The sequence below is a fragment of the Anser anser genome, assembly GCF_964211835.1.
Source record: "Anser anser genome assembly, chromosome: 24".
Classification (NCBI taxonomy): Eukaryota; Metazoa; Chordata; class Aves; order Anseriformes; family Anatidae; genus Anser; species Anser anser.
Window position 1 is genome coordinate 882,530 of NC_139745.1, and position 21,384 is coordinate 903,913.

General features: G+C 52.6%; 3 protein-coding genes across 9 annotated transcripts in view; 1 reads left to right on the forward strand and 2 right to left on the reverse strand.

Moving 5' to 3' along the window:
- The window catches only part of EYA3 (EYA transcriptional coactivator and phosphatase 3), a 66,939-nt gene extending 58,518 nt beyond the window's left edge, over positions 1–8,421 (forward strand). For all 7 annotated transcript variants that reach the window (XM_083810174.1, XM_083810177.1, XM_083810171.1 and 4 more), the window contains 6 exons: positions 6–64; positions 984–1,144; positions 3,226–3,340; positions 3,742–3,863; positions 4,133–4,233; positions 5,066–8,421. In XM_083810174.1, the coding sequence (XP_083666300.1) occupies positions 6–64; positions 984–1,144; positions 3,226–3,340; positions 3,742–3,863; positions 4,133–4,233; positions 5,066–5,146 (639 nt within the window). In that variant the 3' untranslated portion in view covers positions 5,147–8,421. The remainder of the gene's footprint in view (positions 1–5; positions 65–983; positions 1,145–3,225; positions 3,341–3,741; positions 3,864–4,132; positions 4,234–5,065) is intronic.
- A 1,549-nt stretch (positions 8,422–9,970) lies between these two features.
- On the reverse strand, positions 9,971–13,429 carry XKR8 (XK related 8). The gene is made up of 3 exons (XM_083810178.1): positions 13,108–13,429; positions 11,944–12,140; positions 9,971–11,060 (listed from the first exon to the last, which is right to left on the reverse strand). The coding sequence occupies exons 1-3, from the start codon at positions 13,398–13,400 to the stop codon at positions 10,321–10,323; spliced, it is 1,230 nt and encodes a 409-aa protein (XP_083666304.1). The 5' UTR covers positions 13,401–13,429; the 3' UTR covers positions 9,971–10,320.
- A 1,348-nt stretch (positions 13,430–14,777) lies between these two features.
- Positions 14,778–21,331, reverse strand: SMPDL3B (sphingomyelin phosphodiesterase acid like 3B). Its single transcript, XM_083810179.1, is given in 8 exon segments — positions 14,778–15,353; positions 15,355–15,696; positions 16,824–16,957; positions 17,561–17,741; positions 17,892–18,064; positions 18,653–18,796; positions 19,350–19,447; positions 20,883–21,331. Coding segments are annotated over 8 exon segments (1,422 nt in total). The 5' UTR covers positions 21,200–21,331; the 3' UTR covers positions 14,778–15,320.
- Between the last annotated feature and the right edge of the window lie 53 nt (positions 21,332–21,384).

A 21,384-nucleotide genomic window follows, 5' to 3' on the forward strand; every position in this document is an offset into this window, starting at 1 on the left:
AACAGGAGTGTGACCAGGTACACATAGAAGATGTGGCATCTGATGATAATGGCCAAGATTTAAGGTGACGTACTGAAGAATGCATGAAACGTACAGCTGATGCAATCTGGTTTATTTTGCAGGGCTTCAGAAAGAAACCAAACTGTAATGGGGTTAAGGAATGGAGGCCAGCATTGTGCACGGTCTGAAACTCAGCCAGTGGTGTTTGTTTGCTGTGGTTTTTGTTTTTTTTTTAAGACCTACAGAAAACTTTTGGAATTATAATGGGAATTGCATTGTCGAACTGTTTAATATTACCTATATGCTCAGTGATGTGTAGTGAGTGGAGAACCCGCACTCCAAACTTGATGATTTTGACTTTTTAAAGTCTCCCTACAGTTTGCACCTCCCTGTGAGCTGATTTTATACATAGTCAGACAGGGGGATAGTTATTCTGCTGCATTAGTGAGTTGAACTGGCTCATGGAAAGGTCTGAGAAGTGCCTGTCTGTCAGGGAGAAAGAAACACGGAGAAAGTGGTGAAGCAGAACCTGCTTCCTGCAGTCATGAGCTGGTAAAGCAGCTCATCTGCTTGTGGAACTGTAGCTGTGATCTAGAGAGGCAGTTGTTATGTTTGGAAAATACCACATGGGGATTTAGCACTGCAGAATGAGAGAGGGTAGTGGGAAGGATGTTCTGTATTGCGGAGGAAGTGAGCGAAGAGCAAAAGTTGGTTTTGTATTGGGGGTATGCAAGAGAAGTTGAATCAACAAATTTCAGTACAGCAGTTGAGAACTGAAAGCAAGTGTAGGTGATATTAGAGCACATTGCCCAGAGTAGCTGGCCTCCACCATCGGGGTGCAGAGGTGGTTGTGCAGAGTTCTTCATGGTGCTTTTCTAGCTGCTGTCAGAGCTGAAATCTGCAACCCAGCCAGAGGGGTCACAGTGGCTCTGCTGCTGTGGCACACGTAATAGATCTGTTTTTTTTTTTTTTTTTTTTAATAGCAACTACAATTTCTCCACGGATGGCTTCAGTGGCTCAGGAAGTAATGCAAATCACAGTTCATCAGTTGGTGTCCAAGGTGGAGTGGACTGGATGAGAAAACTAGCATTCCGCTACCGCAGGGTACGAGAGATCTACGACAAATACAAAACTAATGTTGGAGGTGAGTGTTCCCATGCACCAGTATCTGGAGCACTAACCAGAGTTTGTAACGCCAGACTTGGTTCTTCTGAGTAGCTGTAGTTTTTGTACAGTAGTTTTTGCTTTCCTAAATGTTTGAACATGAAAATTCACTGTTCTGCTAATGCTAACTAGGATCATCTCTCTCTGTAATCTGAGAGGCTGCATCTTCCAAAACTGAACAGTTTTCCAGTGTGCTCTCTGACTTACGTAGATAGGGTTGGTCAGTCAACCATATATCTCAGAGAAGGGTTTGGTGCAGTGTCCCTTTGCTACTTTTGAATGAAAGGCTGCCTATCACCCTGCGTAGAACAGGCCTAAATGACTTATATAACATTCTGCTTAGGAGACCTTTTCACCTATGTCTTCATAAAATCTTTTATTACGCAATTGTCAAGAAGTAAAGCGTTTGTTCTTTTGGTTGCCGTGCTTAGTCTGACATGACATCTCTAAGTCTGTTCACAAAGTCACTTAAAATCTTCTGATCTTGCTTCTCTTCCAATGCCACAGCAGTAATAAAGATGCATACTGCAACTCTATTCCACAGAAGTCAGATGTTGAGAAAGTTTCTGTTTAGTCTGAATCTTAGCATTGAGATCCCTAGGAACACAGTGCTGCTGGAGCAGCTCATCTGACTGTGTGACAGCCTGGTGGGTTGCAGGTTTGAGTACCCTTAGCCTATGCAAAAGAAGCTTGACACAACATTTTCTTTGACGTACTTTCTGAAAAACAAACAAAAAGGGTGGTCAGAACTATAACCTTCAGCCTTAAAAGTTGTATTAATAAAGTCTGCATTTTACTGTACCACAATTACCTTATTTCTGGTAGGGATCAGACATTATTTCATATTTTGCATGTGGGAAACCTGGATGTGGAGTTTTTCAGGACCTGTCTAAAGGTAAAGTAGTTGTCAGCGCAGCCCGGAATGAATCCCTCTGTGGCCTCATTGTCAGAGGACTACAGTATATTGCGTGTAGTGAGGAGTGGTGGGGCAGGAGTGACAAGGAGGAGTCGTATTGCATGGCTGGAAATTAGGTGGAAACAGTTTCAGACTCAAGGGGCTCTATTTTTTTTTGTTTTATTTAATAATGGAAGCAGATTTGACTGTATAGGCACCATTTCTGACCGTTTGCAACTGGATGTTTTGAGAAAATGATGTTTAAAAGGCATTAAGTACAGCTCTGCAGAGAAGGACCTGGGAGTCCTGGTGGCCAGCAGGCTGACCATGAGCCAGCAGCGTGCCCTTGTGGCCAAGAAGGCCGAGGGGATGCCGGGCTGCATTCAGCAGTGTTGCCCGCAGGCCAAGGGAGGCGATCCTCCCCTCTGCTCAGCCCTGGGGAGGCCACACGTGGGGCACCGTGCCCAGTTCTGAGCTCCCCAGTACCAGAGGGACACGGAGCTGCTGGAGCGAGTCCAGAGGAGGGCTGTGGAGATGATGAGAGAACCGGAGCACCTGTCGAACGAGGACAGGCTGGGAGAGCTGGGCCTGTTTAGCCTGGAACAGAGGAGACTGAGGGGAGAGCTCATCAGTGTGCATAAGTATCTGAGGGGAGGGTGTCGAGAGCACGGAGCCGGTCTCCTTTCAGTCGTGCCCAGCGACAGGACGAGAGGCACAGACTGAAGCCCAGGAGGTTCCGGCTCAATATGAGGGGGCATTTCTTTACTGGGAGGGTGACAGAGCACTGGGACAGGTTGCCCAGAGAGGCTGTGGAGTCTCCTTCTCCGGAGACAATCAAAACCCGCCTGGATGCCATCCTGCGCAAGGTGCTCCAGGTGATCCTGCTCAGCCGGGGGGTTGGACCAGGTGATCTCCAGAGGTCCCTTCCAAGCTCAGCCATTCTGTGATTCTCTGATTCTGTGATTAAGATGGGAAGGGTCCTTGGGCCTGTGTGGAGTAGGAAGTCTGACGGGATGACTGCAGGAGTTCCTTCCCCTGCTGCTGCTTGTGACCTTGCACGACACCTACTCATTTTTTGTATGAGTCGATACATTTTGTTGTATGTATCCTAAGAACTGCACAGGGCTTACCAATGCAGCTGAGAAAATGTGTTGCTTGCTTTCCAGGCCTTCTTAGCCCACAGAAGAGGGAAGCTCTGCAGCGACTAAGAACCGACATAGAAGTGTTAACAGATTCCTGGCTGGAAACTGCATTAAAGTCCCTGCTACTCATACAGTCCAGGTATGGAAACTGGAAACGTGTACGTTGCTTTCTCAGTTATTCTCTCTTAGATTTGCATGCACTTACAGCAATGCTCACAAGTACATTACTGCTGCTTGTCATAGGTTCTAGGAAATGAAGTGAATGTGTGCAGGAACCCCACTCGTGAGCACCCTTTGGGGTCTTTCTATGGCAACATCCTTTGCTAGGAAAGTCCTCTTAATAAGACTGTGCTCAGAAAATTACATTTCTTCGGGAGAATTTTTGTTTAAAACAAATCAAAATCTTGGCCTACAAAGACTCGGAGAAGCAGGGCAGCAAAGTTCATGGCACTTCGGAAAGCTGAGCAAGTTGCCCAGAGTACCCTTCAGCACTACAAGGCGTAGGTGTGCTTTTACAAGTGTGGTTTTTTTTTCTTTTAGAAAAAACTGTGTGAACATCCTGATCACAACCACCCAACTGGTGCCAGCTCTTGCCAAAGTTCTTCTATATGGATTGGGCGAGGTGTTTCCCATTGAAAATATTTATAGTGCTACAAAAATAGGTAAGGGTCTGCGCTGAGACACCTGGCATTGAGGTGTCTTTTGTGGGCTAGCTAGGATTTTTACACAGGAAACACAGTTTCTGCAGCTGAGAAGTGCTTGTGACTGCTGTGATGCAGCTAGTCGTGTTAATTGTGGTGGCTTCTGGTCTTATGAACCAAACTGGGTTCCAGTAAGACAAAAATGTATTTTTGTTCTGGGAAGAAGGGGTTAGTTCAGGCTTCTGTTTCTCTCTGCCTAAGGCTCATTATAGTGGTTTCTCTTCTGGCAGGCAAAGAAAGCTGTTTTGAGAGGATTGTGTCACGATTTGGAAAGAAAGTCACCTATGTGGTAATTGGAGATGGGCGTGATGAAGAGGTTGCAGCTAAGCAGGTGGGTTTCTGCAGAGGTGGGATATGGGTTGATGCACAGGGAGGTTACAGTAACAGTCTTTTATTGCAAGTACTCTTTTTCCAAGGCTGAATTCTTCACGCCAGAGGCAGAGAGGGGAAACTTTGCCTTTGCAAGAAATCTTTTACTACATGAAGACGGGAAGTTATCTGGCTCTTGAGGGTTTAAAGGTTCTGTTTTACTCTTGTCTAGGTTTGAAGTTCATGTGTACTTGCAGACTGTTAGTGTAGCACTGTCCCTGTTTTTACAGGGACAGTATCTTGATGTGGCAGGCCTTGATCAGAGCATGAGTCTATCAATCAGGGTAATGCAATTTCTCAGAAGCACTGAGGGAGTCAGGAGTTGATTGCCAGCAGTCAGATCAATACACAGCATCTACTCTTAGTTTGAATTACAGATAAGGAGCTAAAAGTTTGATTGAACAAGCCTGAGTAGATTGTTCACTCGTGTTAATTAAAGGCAGTTAAGTGCATGGATTACTGTCAGGACAGCATCTCTCGGGCGTCACACTGACTGCCATGTGCCAGAGCTGTCATCCACACAGATTCCCTTGGAGTCTTGGAGGCTTTTCATCTGAGGTTTCCATCATGACTGCCCAAAGTGGCTGATAGTCAGTGCTGGCACCCATCACGAACTATTGTGCAGATAAGATAAGGTTCAGATACCAGTGTGCATACGGCTGAGATCCTTCCTGAGCATGGTATGTGCTGTCACAAATGCTGTATTGCACAACTCTGCAGGTGTACCTTGACTGCTTCCACCTAGCTGCAAAATCACTCCCATAAAATGGACTTTGTTAATCTTCTTGTTACAGCACAACATGCCTTTCTGGAGGATCACAAACCACGCAGACCTTGTGTCCCTTCACCAAGCCCTTGAGTTAGACTTCTTGTAAGACACTGGAGCAAAGGTGTGACTGCAGCTCCTGCAAGCCCTCTCCATTGCTGGGGAGGCAGAAATCTCATACATTTGGGGACTCGATTTTCAGCTTGATGAAGAATACACACCTAATGCAAATTGTGCAGTAGAACGTGACACCAGGTCCTTTCCTCAGGAGCGTAGGCCCTGCCAAGTACAAAAGGTGTCCTATAAAGAAGCACTAGACTCAGCAGAGCTAGAGCTTGTCTGAAGAAGAGACTCACAGAAGCCAGCTGAATTCTTCTAGCAGGTAGTCTCCAGAGTGACGGGGTAATCCAGTGGAGAAGGCTCTAACAGATACTTCTGCTTTTCTATTCAGCTTAGTTATAGAACCCAAGTAAACATAAAACCTTATTTTTATAGAAAAATACTGACGGCAGAGCTGAATTTCCCTTGTTTTGCAAAGCCGAAAAGAGCTGTTGTTTTTTTCCATGGGAAATACTAATGAAAATGTCAAAATACCTCTACTGATGTGAAAGTGTGTCCTCTCTCCTTTCCTGGGTGTTCAAAGCAGATAATTTATTATGATATCCTTACGTTATTTCTTCAGTGTGGGATTTCTGGAAAATAAAAAGATAAGGGAATGTTTCTGGGGTTCCTCATAAAGGAAAGTGTTGCTGTTGGTTGATCCCATTGGCTTCTAGCCAATGTGTGTACATTGCACATGGCTCCAAACCCTGTTAACAAGTAGTAGGTTGTTGGATTCCAGCAATCCACAACCCAAACTGCAGATCCCACAGATTTTCCTTATATGGGAAAATGAAACTGCCTGTGAACATTGGATACAGCACGACACTATTGCAGATAGTGCTGAGAAGTGAACAGAAACCTCATTTGGACGAGGAATAATTTGGGAGAGAACTAAATCCTCATAAATGTTACAAAGAAGGGTATGGTAACTAATCTTCACCTCTGCTTTTCTGACTCCATTTGTGAGAGTATGTTCCTTTTAGTAGAATCAGATTCAATTTTCTTATATTCTTCTTTGCATTAGCCTAACTCTACATAGTTAGAAACAAAATAAAATCCTTGTTAAGGGGGACTTAATTTTGTAAGACACTGTGACTTGCCAGCCTGGAGCACACTGACCTTGGAAGTGATGATTACACTGATATTTTTGCTACTATCTCGGAAAAAAAGGGGGGAGTCAGTGACCTGCAGTACCACTAGCCAGAAATAACCAGCTGAAGACCGGGTGCTGGCACAGGGGGCTGGTTTTGTGTGAGATCAGGCTGTGTTTGGTGGTGTCTGCCACCTGCCTGTACCCTGATGGCACAAAATTGGCAGGCGCCTGAAGTTTTTGTACAGAGGCCAGATGTCTGGCTCAGCAGGAAAAGCAGAGGTGTGTAGTGGGGCTCAGCAAACACCGCAGCTGCACCCAAACTCTTCCAGATCTCATCTGCAGCCCAGCGTAACCCATCTGGGTCTGGTCTGAAAGACCCAACCTGTCACTTCGGGAGGACGCTGACCCACTCAGGCTGTGCCTACAGAAGCAGGTGATATCTGCTGCATTCCTTTCATGGCATTAATTACTGAGGAATAATTTCCATCAGTGCTGGGGGAGTTGCTGTGTTGGCTCAGCCCATGCACTGTGATGTGGCCTGTGAGTGACGGGTTGGTGTCTGTCCCTGTGCTGGCTCTGGTCACCACTGCTGAAGAGGTCCTAGGGCATTGGATCCCCAGAGCTGAGGGACTGAACATGGAGGTCTCTGTTTCAGATGTTCCTAGCTCCAGTTTTGGTTTTAAAAAATATATAAAAATCAAGAGTTTTTCCTCACTCCAAGATGGCCAGGAGTCAGGAGCCATCTGCTTTCCATCCAGCTCCTTGCCAGGTGTTGGCCTAGTGCTTTGCTCTCAGGCGGACGCTCTGGGTCTGCATATTTTCACAGGGAACCGCTGCTTCAGGATTGTGCTGTGTGCGTGTAGCAGCTGCTGCCTGTGAGCAATGTGAGCTCTTGTCCCATCAGAAGACCTGAGGAGCCAATTTCTGCTTTCATGCTGTGGGTGCATGCTGGTGTTTGGCAGCAGCGTGAGCCCTGTGCAGAGTGGGAGGATGGAGATGGCGCAGGGCTGAGAGTTAGGTTCACCTGAGGGCTCTGAAGAAGACTTGTTACTGCATCAGCAAGAGCAGATCTGAGAGGAAGGGAGCCATGTGGAGAAGCAGCTCCATTGTTTCTGAAATGTTCCTAGATCAGGACACCTCTAAGTTACGGAAGAGTCTGTGCTGGTTCCTAAATCTCTCTCTGCAGGTCCCCAGCCCATCCAAAGGTCTTGTAAGCAGGCTTGGAGATGTCCCAGCCTGTGAGCACGTCTTGTACTCCAGCCAGCTGAACTTTGGGATGGAAACCCGTGCCTTAACCTCCCACTGCCTGGCACAGGGAAGTGGCCTCGCTGCTTCACTAACGTCTAAAGTCGCTTGCAGGAGAGCCATGTCGGTCCGTGCTAGGAGGTGGGATGTGTTTTGCCCAGGCACTCACAGCGAGTGCTGGAACCAAGGTACCAAGCAGCCCAGAAGCTGGCAGGCTTTGCTTTGTGTTTGTTTACTTTTAAAATGTTTTAAAGAAACTTTAAGATGGCAGCAAAATTTTAGCTGAGTGTGGACCTGTTGCAGCCAGTGACATTTCATACTGCTATTTATACGATGTCTCCTTGAATGTATGTAAAGTACTTTTATAATAGGAGGTTGATGGTACATTTCTGTGTTTGTTTAATAATAAAGGTTGACCTGGCTATTTTATTTTTTTTCCCCCGCTGCTGGCTGATGTTAAGACTTTGCCTGTCTCGTGTGGCAGGTACAGCCTCTTTAACCAAGCATTGATTTGCTTCTGTGTCTCTTTGCTCTCCTGTTATTCCTGACCTGGCTGTAAGCTGAACCGCTGATAAATCCAAATACGTGAACGAACGCCCGCTGGCCTGCTGAGCTGGCCTGGGTGCACACAAGCAGCTGCTGGCCTCCTCCCTGCTTTTAACTGCAGATGCAGAGTCTTAAAAACCAACCATCTGATCACGGTGTGTGTGGTGCCTCCACATGCTCTGGGGGAAATGCCAGTGTTGGCCCTCAGCCTGCGGTGGCGCAGAAAGCAGCAGGAGCCCCCCCGAGCCCGCAGCAGCCTTTTCTGCGCTGACATCCCAGCACGGCGGAAGGAGGGGAGCCCCAGGGGCTGCTGGCTGCGCAGCCGTTGCCTGTTTGTGTTCTGTGTAACGGGAGCTGTCCTATGAACTGGAAAAAAAATAAAGTCTTTATTTTCTATAGTCAGTGCTTCAGTCTGTTCTCTGACAGCCCCTCCCCGCAGCTGGTCCCTGCCCTCGGTGCTGGCCCTGGCTGGGGTCAGTGACAGCGAAGGCGTTTGGGTGGCTGCGCCTCAGGTCCCAGCACAGCCCCTGGAGGGCCCTGCTCTCCTGGGGGTTCCTGCAGGAGACAGCAGTGCAGTTCCACGGCCTTTGGCTCTGCTCTGCTGCCCACGTAAGTCGCATCATGCTTGGGTAGTGAGGCACAAACCCTGCCTTCCCCCCCCCCACCCCTTCCCTTTTTGCACAAGTCCAGCAACCAGCTTCCTCCAGTGGCACCACAGCACAGCTGCTGCACCAGCCCTTTGCCCTGGGCTTATCTTGTGGCAGGTTCATGGGACAGGAGCAGTTCAGCTGCATCTGGCTGCCTCCCCCTGCACCGCCCTTCCCTCAGCACCTGGTACGGGCCAGTCCCCTCCTGTGACAGGGGGGTGGATGGGGAAGGGGCTGTGGTGGGCCACGCAACAGCAGCAGGAGCCAGGAGGTGCCTTGGAGCCTGCTTGGGCAAGCACCGTGTGTCCGGGCAACGGGGCCAGGCTCTGCCACAGTTCCCGTGCTGCAGCCCCATGTCTGGCCCTCAGCCCTGCGCCACCGTTACAGCCAAGGAACCGACCCTGGGTCGTTCCAGCCTGGTCACAGCGGTAGCTGGTGGCGGTAGGAATGGCTACAAAGGGACTGTAAGGGGACAAATAAGCCACAAGTGCTGAGCCAAGCTGCAGCCCCACCAGCCTGGGCCCAGGGTGCGTGTGGGGGTGTGGGGCAGCAGACACGGGGCAGCGGGGCCTGGCCCCAGCTCCCGGCCGTGCTGTGGCTGCCCTGAGCTGCCCCAGGGACAAGAGCATGGGCACAGCGCAGGGCCTGCCGCCCAAGTGCCTCTTACCCTGCTCACGCAAGCTCTTTCTGCAAGTGATGATGGAGGAGGAGCGGCTTGCTGGGGGCTGCAGGAACTCCAGCACAGGCCCCTCCGCAGGCAGGAGCTGCTTTGTCCCGTGCCCTCTCTCTGCACAGGAGCCGAGCTCCTGAAGAGAGCTGAGCTCAGCGCTGCCCATCTCCCCGGACAGCGGGAAAGGCATCAAGGGGCAGCACGAGCAGGGCCCTGTGTGAAAGTGCTCCCACGTTTTCAAAGTGGTGAAGCGCTGCCAGGAGGTGAGGCCACTACTTACATGAGCCCTGGCCCCGCATCCCACCCCAGGACCCCTCTAACACCCGACAGAGCTGCAGGCACCCTACAACCGCTGCCCTCCCAAGGCAGCCACTCTCCCAGGTGGGTGCCAGGCTGCACAGAGAGCCCTCACCTTCTTCTCTGCCCCTCTCAGCAGGGCTCCGAGTCACACCTCGATACTGGGCAATTTTTGACCTTAACAGCAAAACACCAGAAGTGGGAAAATTCTGCCTGCAAACAGAAACACCCACAGCTGCTGCCAAGGAGGGAATGAGCCCTCTACTACCAGCAGCCACGTCCATGAGGAGCAACCTTGGCAGCAGGCACCAAGAGAGGCACAGACAAAGAGGATGAACAGTTGTTTTGTTTGTTTTTTTTGAAAAGCCTAATAATAAATAATGAGAGAGGTTGACACAACAGTGCATTCACAATGTACTGGCCTCTGCCCCGAGCACCGTGGCTCTCCTCCAGTGTAGCAGTGGGAGCCCTGCTTTGTGCCGTGGGACTGGCCAGGCACTCGCAGATCTCCCCAGCTTTCGGCCCAGCCCCTCCAGCATCCCGGACGTAGCACCAAGCTGCCCAAAACAGCAGCCTGGGGCACACAGAGGAATAACCGAGAGCACTAGCAAACCTCCCTCCCCAGCAAGTCAGAACGCCTTGACGAGGCAGGACTCCTTCCTGAGAAGCTGGAGGACCCGGCCTCAGACAGCAGCGTCGGCAGCAGCAGCCCCGTTCAGCAAGTGCTGCTCTGCCAGGACAGGTACCACGAACTGGCGCTGGGCCAGCCACTGCATCCTCCTGTTCACAAGGTCCGGCTCCAAGACAGTCCGAAACTCCAGCCCATCGGTCCTCCTGTTGGCATCCACCTCATCATAGCTGTCCTGCTGCTGGGCTCGTGCGCTGGGGTGCAGCCACTTGTAGTAGCTGACTCTCAGCAGCAGCCCCAGGAGATAGCAGGGCAGGGCAGCAGAGACCACCGGGATGAGGTACAAGTGCTCGTCCGAAGGGGAGCGGCACAAGAGCCAGGACAGGGCCAGCAGCGTGCTGTCCACCAGGATGAAGCCATGATAGATGATGCTGCGGTACAGCGTCCTCCCCGGAGCCACGTTGAACCAGCTGAAGTACAGGATCACAGCCACAATGGCCCGGTAGAGCTGCTCGGGGCCAGGCGACTCCATGAAGTCCGTGCCCTGCAAGCTGACCCAGAGGAACATCGCCAGCCACACGAGCAGGAAGTGAACAGCGACGCCGTAGGGCCACAGCAAGGCAAAGAGGGCGACCACGAGGATGCGGGGGCAGGTGAGGGAGAGGTTCCACAGGAAGTAGACAGCTGAGGAGCCCAGGCTCAGCTCATACTTGTCCTGCAAGAAGGAGCGCAGGGACTGGTGATAGTCCAGCAGAGACCAGGTCACACACAGGAAGGCAGTGCAGATCCCCAGTCCTGCAAACACAGCAGCAGAGATGCAACGGGCAGACCGAGCTGGGGTTGGCCCTGCTCCAAATATCGCCCTGCCAGACATTGCTAAAACGCGCATTCCACCAGCATGCAAAGCAGCAGCCCTGGGGAGTCAGAGCATCGGCACCTCTGTTTCTTCTCTTGCCTCCCTGGCTTCCCGCCCTCCCCAAGGAGCAGGCTGGTGCCGCTCCTGGAGGACTTCTCCCTTGCCCAAGCCTGGCGGCTGGAGCAGGAGATGGGGAAGAGGCGCCAGGACCAAAGAGCTCTGCAGAGCCCATTTCCCCAGCCAGGGAAACCCCCAGCACACAGTGGCAGGAGATGAGCTCTGGCTCCACAGAGCCAGGACATGGTTCAGCTCCCTGCTTCTTCACAGTGATACTTAGGGGGCTCATCCCCTTTCTGGGATGGGTACCAAAGCACCTCCTCCATGGGCTCCGCTCCACTCTCCACACGTGTCCCCAACAGCACCTCCCTGCTCCCCAGCATGCTCCTGACTGCGCTCCTGACCCTTGGGCCCTGGCCAAGGGCATGCTGTGCTGTACAGGACCACAAGGTGAGGTAGGTGCAGGGGGGCGCACCTCAGGCACAGCCTAGGGGACACAGGGGAATGATCACAGAGGTCCCCCAGCTTCAACCCTCTCCAGGCCCAGCGTAGGCCAGTGGGGCACACAGGACTGGGTCCACCCTTTTGCATATTCTATCAAGGAAGCGATGGATGTGAGACGTGAATGACTGGAGAACCTCAAGCAAAGGCAGAAGAACAGCATCCTGCTCGGTCCTACAGCCTGCAGACATCCTACCAGGTCCCTCCTGCCCTTCAGGCTCAAGCCTGCAGCCCACAACCCCTCCCCAGTTCCAGCCCCCTCACCCTGGGATGGCTCTGCCTTGTTCGTCCGCAGGATAACGTAGAGGAGCAGGGTGAGCTGCGGGGTGTTCTCCAGGAAGGTCTCGAAGAGGCGCAGCATGCTGATGTCATGGGAGAGAAAGGCCATGCGGTTCTGCTCCTCCTCCGACGCTGCCTTTGCCCAGCACACCTTCCAGCCCACCTTCAGAGCGTGGAGACACCTGCACGGGGCCACGGCTGCGGTGAGGAGCTGCGTGGGGCCAGGGGCGCCTGCAGCAGCGCGCCCATCGACAACCACGCGCTGCCCTGGTGGGACACGTGGCACCAGCAAGTCCGAGCCTGGAGCTGCCGCTCATTTCAGCTCGGTCTTAAGCAATTCCCTTCCCCACGACAGAGGTACACCAGCAAGGTGCCAGCCCCCACCAGAGGGGTCCCGCAGCAACCGCCCCGTGCCCCCTGCACAGCTTCCAGGCCTTTCACGTACAAGAGCTTCTCTGCCCCTGGCATCTGCTTGCTCGTGCACCAGGAAAAAGAAAACCGAGGCACAGAGCGGTGCGCGTCCTGCCCTCTGACCTAACCCCTGATTTCTGCGGGGGAAGTTCAGCAAGCAGCCAGGCCGTCTCCTTCAGCGGGGAGGCAAAGCACACCGTGGCCGTGCTGCCCCCCGAAAAGAAGGGGGGAGCAGAAGCCAAAACACGATCCGTGCTCTGCTCCACCGTCCTGGGAGCTGATCTTCGCTCCTGGGAACAGAGACGGACGCAGGCGCTATCTTTACTGTAAAAAGACGAGGCACCGTCTAGTCTCGACGCTTCCGCTCGCTGTCGCTGGTTGCCACGCCAGAAAGGGCCGGCAGCGAGGGGCAAGGAGAAGCCGGGCGGGCAGGGGGGTGACGACCGGCCCTGACTCGGGGCCGAAAGCGCGGGACCGGGGCCGCGGTCCGGGCCCGTCCCGCAGGGGGCGGCCGCGGCTCTGCCGGGACGGGGCCCGGGCGGGGCCCGCTCCCAGCCCGGGGCCGGGGCCAGGGGCGGCCCGGCGGGGCCGGGGGGGGACACCCGGGGGGGGACACCCGGGGCGGGGGTCGAGGCGCCGGCGGGGCCGGAGCCGCCACGGAGGGAGCGGAGAGCGCGGGAGGTGCGGGCCGGGGCGGGGGGGTGGGACACGAGAGCGGGGCCCTGCCCCGGGCCGTACCTGTAGAAGAAGCCGAGCTGGAGGAGGTGGAGGGCGGCGAGCAGGCAGCGGGGCAGCTCGGGGCGCAGCGCGGCCGGGTCGGAGCGGAACCAGAGCCAGCTGCAGGCCTGGGCGGCGGCCGAGGCGGCGGCCAGCAGCGCCAGCCCCAGCGCGGCCCAGCCGGGGTGCCCGGCCCGCGCGTACCCCGCCGCCACCCAGGCGTCCGCGCACACGTCCAGCGCCGCCGCCGCCGCCCCCGCCGCCGCCAGCAGCAGCTGCAGCGGCCCGAACCGCGGCGGGCACCGCGCCGCCATGCCCGGGGCCGCCACCGCCCGGCCCGGCCCGGCCCGGCCCTCCCGGCAGCGCCGCCCCCCGGCCCCGCGGCCCGGCCCCTGGGGCGGCTCCTTGGCCCCGCTTCTCCCCCCGCGGAGAAGAGGCCCGGCCTCGACAGAGCGCTCAGTGCTCGGCGGCGCGGTTTTATTGCCCCGTGAACTTTGTAATCGTTCGCCCCCCCCACTTAATCCGTGCACAGCAGCCGATTTACAGGAGCCTTGACACCGGGCCCCTTTGACGGGCCGGCAGCGCTCGCCCCGAGCACGCCCCCGGGGAGCCGCTCCCGCCCAGCCCAGCCCCGCGGGCTCCTCTGCCGCCTCCCGGGGCTGCGGCCCCGGCCGCTTCCCCCCACCAGCCCTCCCCGCCCACGTCGGGAAGCTGCAAAGCAGATCCCGGGACAGCCAGACATCAGAGCGGTGGGTTCGAAGTACTGCCATGTGGAATGCTGATGCAAACAGCAAGGTGATTTTCAGGACACAGCAAAACCTAGAAATGCTCGCCGTCCACTAGCATTCCCTTTCGGATCCTGCAGGGCCAGGAGCAGGAGGGCAGATGCTCAGAGAGGGGCCCGGGCCATTACAAGGACTCCAGCACCAAACCAGCTGTCCCAGGACCGGCTGGAAGCACCGTGACCGTCCTGACGGTCTGCTAGAGCAGACATCTGCATCCCTCCCTCCCTGGCACCTGTGTGTGCTGTGACAGTGGTCCCGTATACACTCCTGAGCTGTACCAGGGGTAAATACCAACTTCGGCCAAGCTGTTCCTCCTGTGTCCTTGTTTCTCTTCCAACACGTCTGTTCCACTGCCACTTCTCTCGTGGGCCTGACACCACACTCACATGCCTGACCTACACTGCTCAGCTCACAGGTGACTGTTTTCATCCTTCCTTTTGCAGCTCTTTTCGTTCTTCGAACCTTACTTCTCCAGCAAAATGGTTTGCAGGTACCACGCAGACAGCCTGCAAGAGTAGCCTGGGACTGCACTGATACAGCAGGATGCTCAGGCTGTATGCAGCACCCTACTGCCTTACAAGCTCCTGCTCACTTTAGCCTGCAGTCAGACCCCTGGAATCTGCATTTTACAGACAATGAGAGTATTTCTTCACTGGCTCATCCACCTGTACCTGGAAGGCCCAGAATTACTTTGTATTTGTTCCCTTGTGGTTCTCACAGGAGCTGAGCAAAGCCCAAAGCTGGCAAATTACCAAATCATTAAGTCTTTCTTAACAGTGAAGTAGTCAAGGTCAGTTTGCAATGCCCAGCTGAAGTTAGAAAATAAGTGTATGAGAGTTAACAGAACACAGAAGATGCTTGGAAAAAAGAAAAATAAAATCAAGCTTATACTGGAACCGTATCTTGGACACTGACATGTGAATGTCATGGCCTAAACTTGTTTGCAATTCATACACTGTAAAAGGAAGCACTAACCCCACCTGGCTTTGCTCACAAACCAGAGGGAAAGCTGCCGCTGTACAAGGCCACCAAAACTTTGCAGGCCACCAGTTCTGCCATCTTTTCAGAAGAGGAGCGTGTGCCAAAATGAAGAATTCAGCTGGCAGCAGGCTCCTCAGGAGCATGTGGCAGCTCACAGTTCTCATACATTCAGAAGGTAAGTTAAACTTTATGGGGAGGCCTGGATTTCATCTGATTTCTGCAACTACCACAGAAGTCGCAGCAGAAGGAAGACAAACCCTCTGATGCAGGTCAGTCTGGCACAAAAAGGCAACATAGCAATCACTGATACATCGAGCCTTTCTAGAAGTGGTCTAGTTGACATCGTAGAACTTTTAGTAAAAGACGCTGATTTTGTCTTAGTTTCCAAATAAGTTCTCAATTCCGAAAGCATTCACAATTGCTAATTCACTGTGAAACTGTCCTCTCCTCATTCATTCTTGATCTAACTCATGAGACTGCTTGCTGGGGACTGAAGAGCCCCTAAGAGCAAGCAGAGTAATAAAAGGCAAACACTGGTGATGGCAGTAGTAGAGCTGTTGGCTTTAACGCACTCATCGTATCTTGTAAAATCAATTTCCCTGATGGCACAAACATGGTCAACACGGCAGTCCTCCCCACACAGGTCGAGGTCATATTTGACAGAATTAAACTCATAATATTGCTGTAGGTACTTTGCATCCTTCGATATCCTCTCTAGCACTGTCTGCATGGAGTGTGCAGAGCCATCTGGGATTTGGAAGGCTTCCGTCAGCCTATACTCTTCCTCCCATACTGGGCCCATCATGTTGGCACGTGTTAAGTTCAAGTAGTAAGTCACCACATCCTGCAGAGTGAGAAAAACAGAACAACGACAAATCAGGAGAAGATCAGCCCTTGAGTGAAACGTTTGCCTAGGATGCTATCAGCCCCTTCTCCCAGATGCCAGTGTGTAAAAGAGTGAAGCGTATTCACAGATTGGCAGCAAGTAACACATCTCCCAGCCCAGTGAGGGGCGAGCCATCTCCCAACAGGGGCTTTCTATCAAGACGTCAACCTGGGGATAGACGATGCAGGTGAGAGCCTCCAGAACACACCACAAAAGAAGCATTATCCCATCTACTATTTCATAAGGAATGAAGGGATGGCTTTTCTCTGTCTGATTTTTATCTCCAAACATCAGGAATGTTGTGCCTGGCCTACTTTAAAAATCACTCTGGTATATATCATCAATACAGTTCACTGGCAGAGCTGAGGCCTGGAGCAGTGTAACTTACTGAATGAAATTATTTTCTCAAACATGAGCAACTTAAAGAATAAAGTTTTTCAAAAGTTCTGTTCTCAGTCTCTTGCCCTTTTTCCTCTCAGCTTCACTAGCTCCCTTGTCTTATGCAGTGTATTTTAGGACAGACAAGAATAAATTTCTTATCCTATAAACATGTGCAGAGCTGCTTTAACCCATTGCAAAGAAAGACACAAAACACCATTCACAAGTAAGAGACAAATCAAACAGAAGCAGACCCTACAATTCACCTAAATTCAGATCCCATTATAAATGAATCAATTCAGCAGTTAGGGGGGACCCAAATAAGCTTCTAGACAGTTCATATTTTTTCGAGGGGGTTCAACAAGTCTGTCAGTTCCCAAAGAGAAGTCCTGTGATCCATATTGCCTGCATGGTAAAGCAAGTATCAAAGGAGACTAACTAAAGACACAAAGAACGTAGCGAAGTCTGTCCTGCGCTGGCCTGGAATGCATCCCAGCAGGAGGCCTGGACCAGCTGAATGTGGTCACCTTGCCTTCACTCACTGACGCTCTTACTAAAACTTTGTGCAAGCTACAAGACTGAAGTATCTGGTTAGAGGTTGTCTCCAGCAAAGCCTCTTCTATTCTGCAGTTCTGCCTGTTTAAACCACAGGAAGGAATTAAAATACCCTTCTAAACCGCAGTGCAAAGTACAAGGGGATCCCCTACCTGCACTTGAAGTGTGTCGGGATCATAGTCAATCACCCGGATCCCAGGGTTGTTGGCTCCATTGTTCACTCCAGGTAATGTTGTTTTCCAGGGAGTCACTCCGGGGGCCAAGAACATGACATTGATTGGAGAACCTTAATGAAAAGGCAAAACAAAACATGAATTCGAAGTCGCTCCAGACTGCAGCGAGCATCTCGGGAACAGATCACCCTGCAAACAGCTTTGTCACCAGCCCTAGTTCCAACAGCGCGTGCCTAAAGACCAGCACGTTGAACAGCATGAGGAATTGAACATGGGACTGCTGCAACTAAGAAGAGGCTTTCCACATCTGTAGAAGACTCTTACGGTGAGGGGTGCACAAGAGAACCACGCTCAAAGGACACCCAGAGCACTACCCACAAACCCAATGCAAAGGTTCGTAATCGCTCCCTTATGTCTCAGCTAATGTCCAAAGCCCATCAACATGCAGTAAGATCAGCATCGAGGGCAAACTACAAAATTTGAGGGGAAAGAGGGAGGAGAGCAGGAGCTACAGGTTGTGGGTAGGGATCATGGCCGTTGTCGTGTTTTGTTGACCAAAGCATTTTACTAAATTTTTTAGAAAGTAAGATAAAAACAAGCCTCTTCTGGCTTTCCAGCTGCATTTGGTTGGCAGTCACTGAAAATACCCACGTACAGTGATTTTATTGGGGTTGGCAGAGATACCATGCAAAGATGTGGGTGACCAGAACCAGTACCTGTATCACTGTAAAACATCCGAAAGCTGTCTGTGTGATGGTGTCCGAAAAACTGGGCAGCAATCACTCTGTGGTGCTTCTGCACAATTTTCAAGTATCGTTTATTAAAATCACTCCGGAACCAGGGCTTGCCTCGTTTCTTCTCGAAGAAACCAGGAGGGATGTGCCCCACAATGTAGACCTACAAAAGTGAACAGCCACACTGAACGCAGAGCCCATACTTCCTACAGAGCACTGGCTGGCGGTGACTGCACGGAGGGGAGATCAGGGGCAAGAAGAGCTTCCATGCTGGGAGAAGCCCTCTGCGAAGTTTGTTTGTTTATTTTAATACCATTTCTTCTGCTTTAGAGGCATTGGTCAGCGTTTCTTCCAGCCACTGGAACTGCCCTCCAGGATCTTCCTCGCCAGCTGTCTCACTATTCTGATCATAGTACAGATTGGTATTGAGAACAATCATTCGCCCCCTTGTATTTGGGCTGGGCAGCTTCTCACTGTAGAAGGCTCCTGCAAAATGCAACCATCAGGGAAGGAGCTGGAGGTCTGGTCCAGTTGGCTATCGTGACCCCAGATCCCTGTGTTTCCACCTCTCTCAGCTCTTTGTCAATAGCCACAGCAGAGTCACTGGACAACGCGCCAACAGCGCTCTGACCAGTCCAAGTTGGGTACTTGGTGCGACTCTTCCCTATGCATCTCTTGCCCCTCTTAGGCCTCTCACGGTGAAGGTAGATGCTGCACAAGGACAATGTGCAGGAGCAGGAGCTGGGCAGTTGTAGAGAGCCACGGTGCTGGCCTGTACCAACAGCTTGCTTAGAACACATTTCCCCCCCTCTCCCCCTCACCAAAGCTTACCACTGTGCATCCTCTGCAGGGATACTTGCCAGTAACTCGAAGAAAGCAGGAGAGATTAAAGCATAGAGAAATTTCTTTTCTCACATGCAGTAGAACTCAGTGCTAGAAATCAGCATTAAATTGTACCCTTTCCCTGAAAATACTGTTGCTCTGAGCATAAAAGAAGGGAAAATGACTTGTGATGTTCTCCGAATCAGCCCCAGTTCTCCAGAGTGCTGCCAATGTGAGCCAGTGGTGCTATACCTGCTCTGAACAGAGGAATAGAAGCTTCATTCAACCAGGGACGCCACATTTCAGCTGTTTGGTTGTAGATCCTATGCCCCTTTCCTGGAAACTGATTCTTGGGGTGGAAGTCGTGATTGCCCATAGCCGCATAGACTTTAGTATCTAGAGACAGAGACAAGGAGGCACAGAGAAGTCCATGCTTGTTTCAGAGTTCATCCTCATCAAAGTTCTTCAATGCACTTGCAGACTCAAAAAGAATAGCATGGCTTGAGAGCTTTATAAGAGCATTATCACCCACACTACACACACATGGTTGCATCGACGGGATGCAATGCTGCAAAGACAATCCCTCCTTGGAGCAAGCCACCGAAAGACATGGCTTTACAGATGAATCAATGAGCTCTCACCATTAGTAACACTCCTTCCCCCACTGTCGAGACAGATAACATAAAAAGAATTTTTGCAAGCTTTTTTGTCTTAATGAGTGATTACAGAAACTTTTTTTTCCTCTCTTCTGCGTTAACCAGAATGCATCAGGTGCCTCAGTTCAGACATGCCTCACTCCATACAGCAACTAACAAGAGGACAAAGGAGTCATATCACCCACAGCCTTTCTGGGCCCTCCCCCTTCCCTGTTATGTCATTGCTCCACACCGGTAAGTCCTTCCCATGAAACTCTGTACTTCTCTCCCCTTTTCTTTCCCTCAAGTCCTACCTGGAAATACCTGTTTTATCAGAGAGGTCAGATTTTCAATTATGTGTAGAACCTTTTCTTCTCCAAGACTCTCGTTGGGGACATGAGGAGTATCATCTCTGGAGAAACAGAAACAGCATGGTCAATGCCTTTGTCTAGCAAGACATATGCTTAAAGTGATAAGCAAGGCAGAGAGCTTGCACTTGTGCCCTCTGTTTTCTTTTTGTCTCTTAGAAGATAAAGTCAGAGGCTTTTGGGGCTAGGAATCGGCACTATGCTGGCTAGCCACAGCATTGAAGGAGTTTCAGGGAATCACTCAAAGTGAAAACTTGCTCCACTTTATTATACCTTGATAAACCTATACACAAGCATGAGAAATGGAGGCTCACCCTACTTCAGGGCATTTAATACAGCTGATCGGAGATCATAAAAGAGAAAGCATTTTGCAATCTCAGGGCAAAATTTGATCAGCAATAGGGGAACAAATCTGTTTGTACTCAAGATACCAACAGGATAACAACTCTTTCAGTGAAAATGAAACAAATGGATGCCTTCATTAAGGCAGCAATCACTGAGATCTGCCTCCAAAAATCTGGCAGACCCACACTTCAGTGTTTTCACTAATATGCTTATGGCATTTGCAGATGATGCTGGGCTATCAAGGATTACAAGCCCATCAGAGAGGAAGATCAAAACTCAAAACAATGTCAAAGAACTGGGGGAAATTGACTCTTACTTTGATTTTTTCTTTTTAATTATAAAGACCAATGACATAACTATTTCTGAGTAGGAACAATCTTCCGCGCACATACAAAGCAGGAACAATGAATTTAGCAACTGCACTGTGAATCAGGACAGCCTGAAGAAACGCCACAAGCTGTTTTCCAGCCTTCTCCTGATGCCTCTAACAGGCAGGGTTTGGGGCACCAACACAAACAGCACGTCCCACACCTGCAAGTTTTTCAGGTATTCACGCTCTGCGTGAAGTCAGCCAGAGCTGGCAACAATTTAAAGGAAAAGAAAGGGATGGTGAATTGCAACACCTTCCCTTCGTTTATTTAGTTTCTCACGGACGGGCCTGTCGGGAGCACAGCTCCCATCGGGAGGCCTTCTCGCGGCCATGCTCTCGCCAAGCCTCCGGGTTACATTATAAGACAAGCCCAGATCTCACCTCTCCCAAAGGGCTACCACACAGGCAGCCCCACGTCTGCCACAAACCCTTCACGGCCGGGCCCTCCGGCTCCCCGGTCTCTCCTCGAGGCTCCCATCCGAGCCCTGGCGACCCTGGGAGCAGGCGGGACCAAGCCACGACCCGAGAGCACGAGCACCCACAGAACCGGCGCTGCCGATTCCTCGAGCACCTGACGGTTTCCCCTCGCGGCCGAAGCTCTCTACAGACGCGGACACGAGCGGCCGGCTCCCACGGCGTCAGAGAAAAAAAAAAGAGAGAGAGACGCAGAAACAGGCGAGCCCGAGGAGCCCGGGGCGCGTCGCTCCCGCCCGCACGGCCGCTGCCCCCGGGCAGGGGAGGCGGCCGCGGCGCGCAGCCCTCACCCGCTCCACAGGACGAAGTCCGGCCGCCGCAGGAGGCCGCGCATGGCGAAGACGGAGGAGTTGAGCAGGCGCCAGGGCGCGTCGCACAGGTAGCTGCCCCACGGCCCCGCGCCCGGCCCGGCCTGCGAGCCGCCCGACGGGCAGCCCTGCCCGGCCGCCGCCGCCGCCTCGTACTCGGGGTCCCAGTGCAGGTCCGTGACGTGCCAGAAGCGCCCCGCCGCCGCCGCTCGGGGCCGCCGGCCGGGCAGCGGGGCGCGCTCCCTCCGCTCACCTGCCAGGGCCAGCGGCCACAGCAGGAGGAGCACGGTCGCCTTCATGCCGGCCAGCGGCTGCCGTGCCGAGCCGTGCCCTGCCCAGCCGAGCAGTGCCCTGCCGTGCCGAGCCAAGCACAGCACTGCCGTGCCCCGCCCAGCCGTGCCCTGCCGTGCCGAGCCGAGCAGTGCCCCGCCCTGCCCGCCCCGCCCCGCCCGCCCCGCCGCCGCCGCCGAGCCGCCCCCTCGCA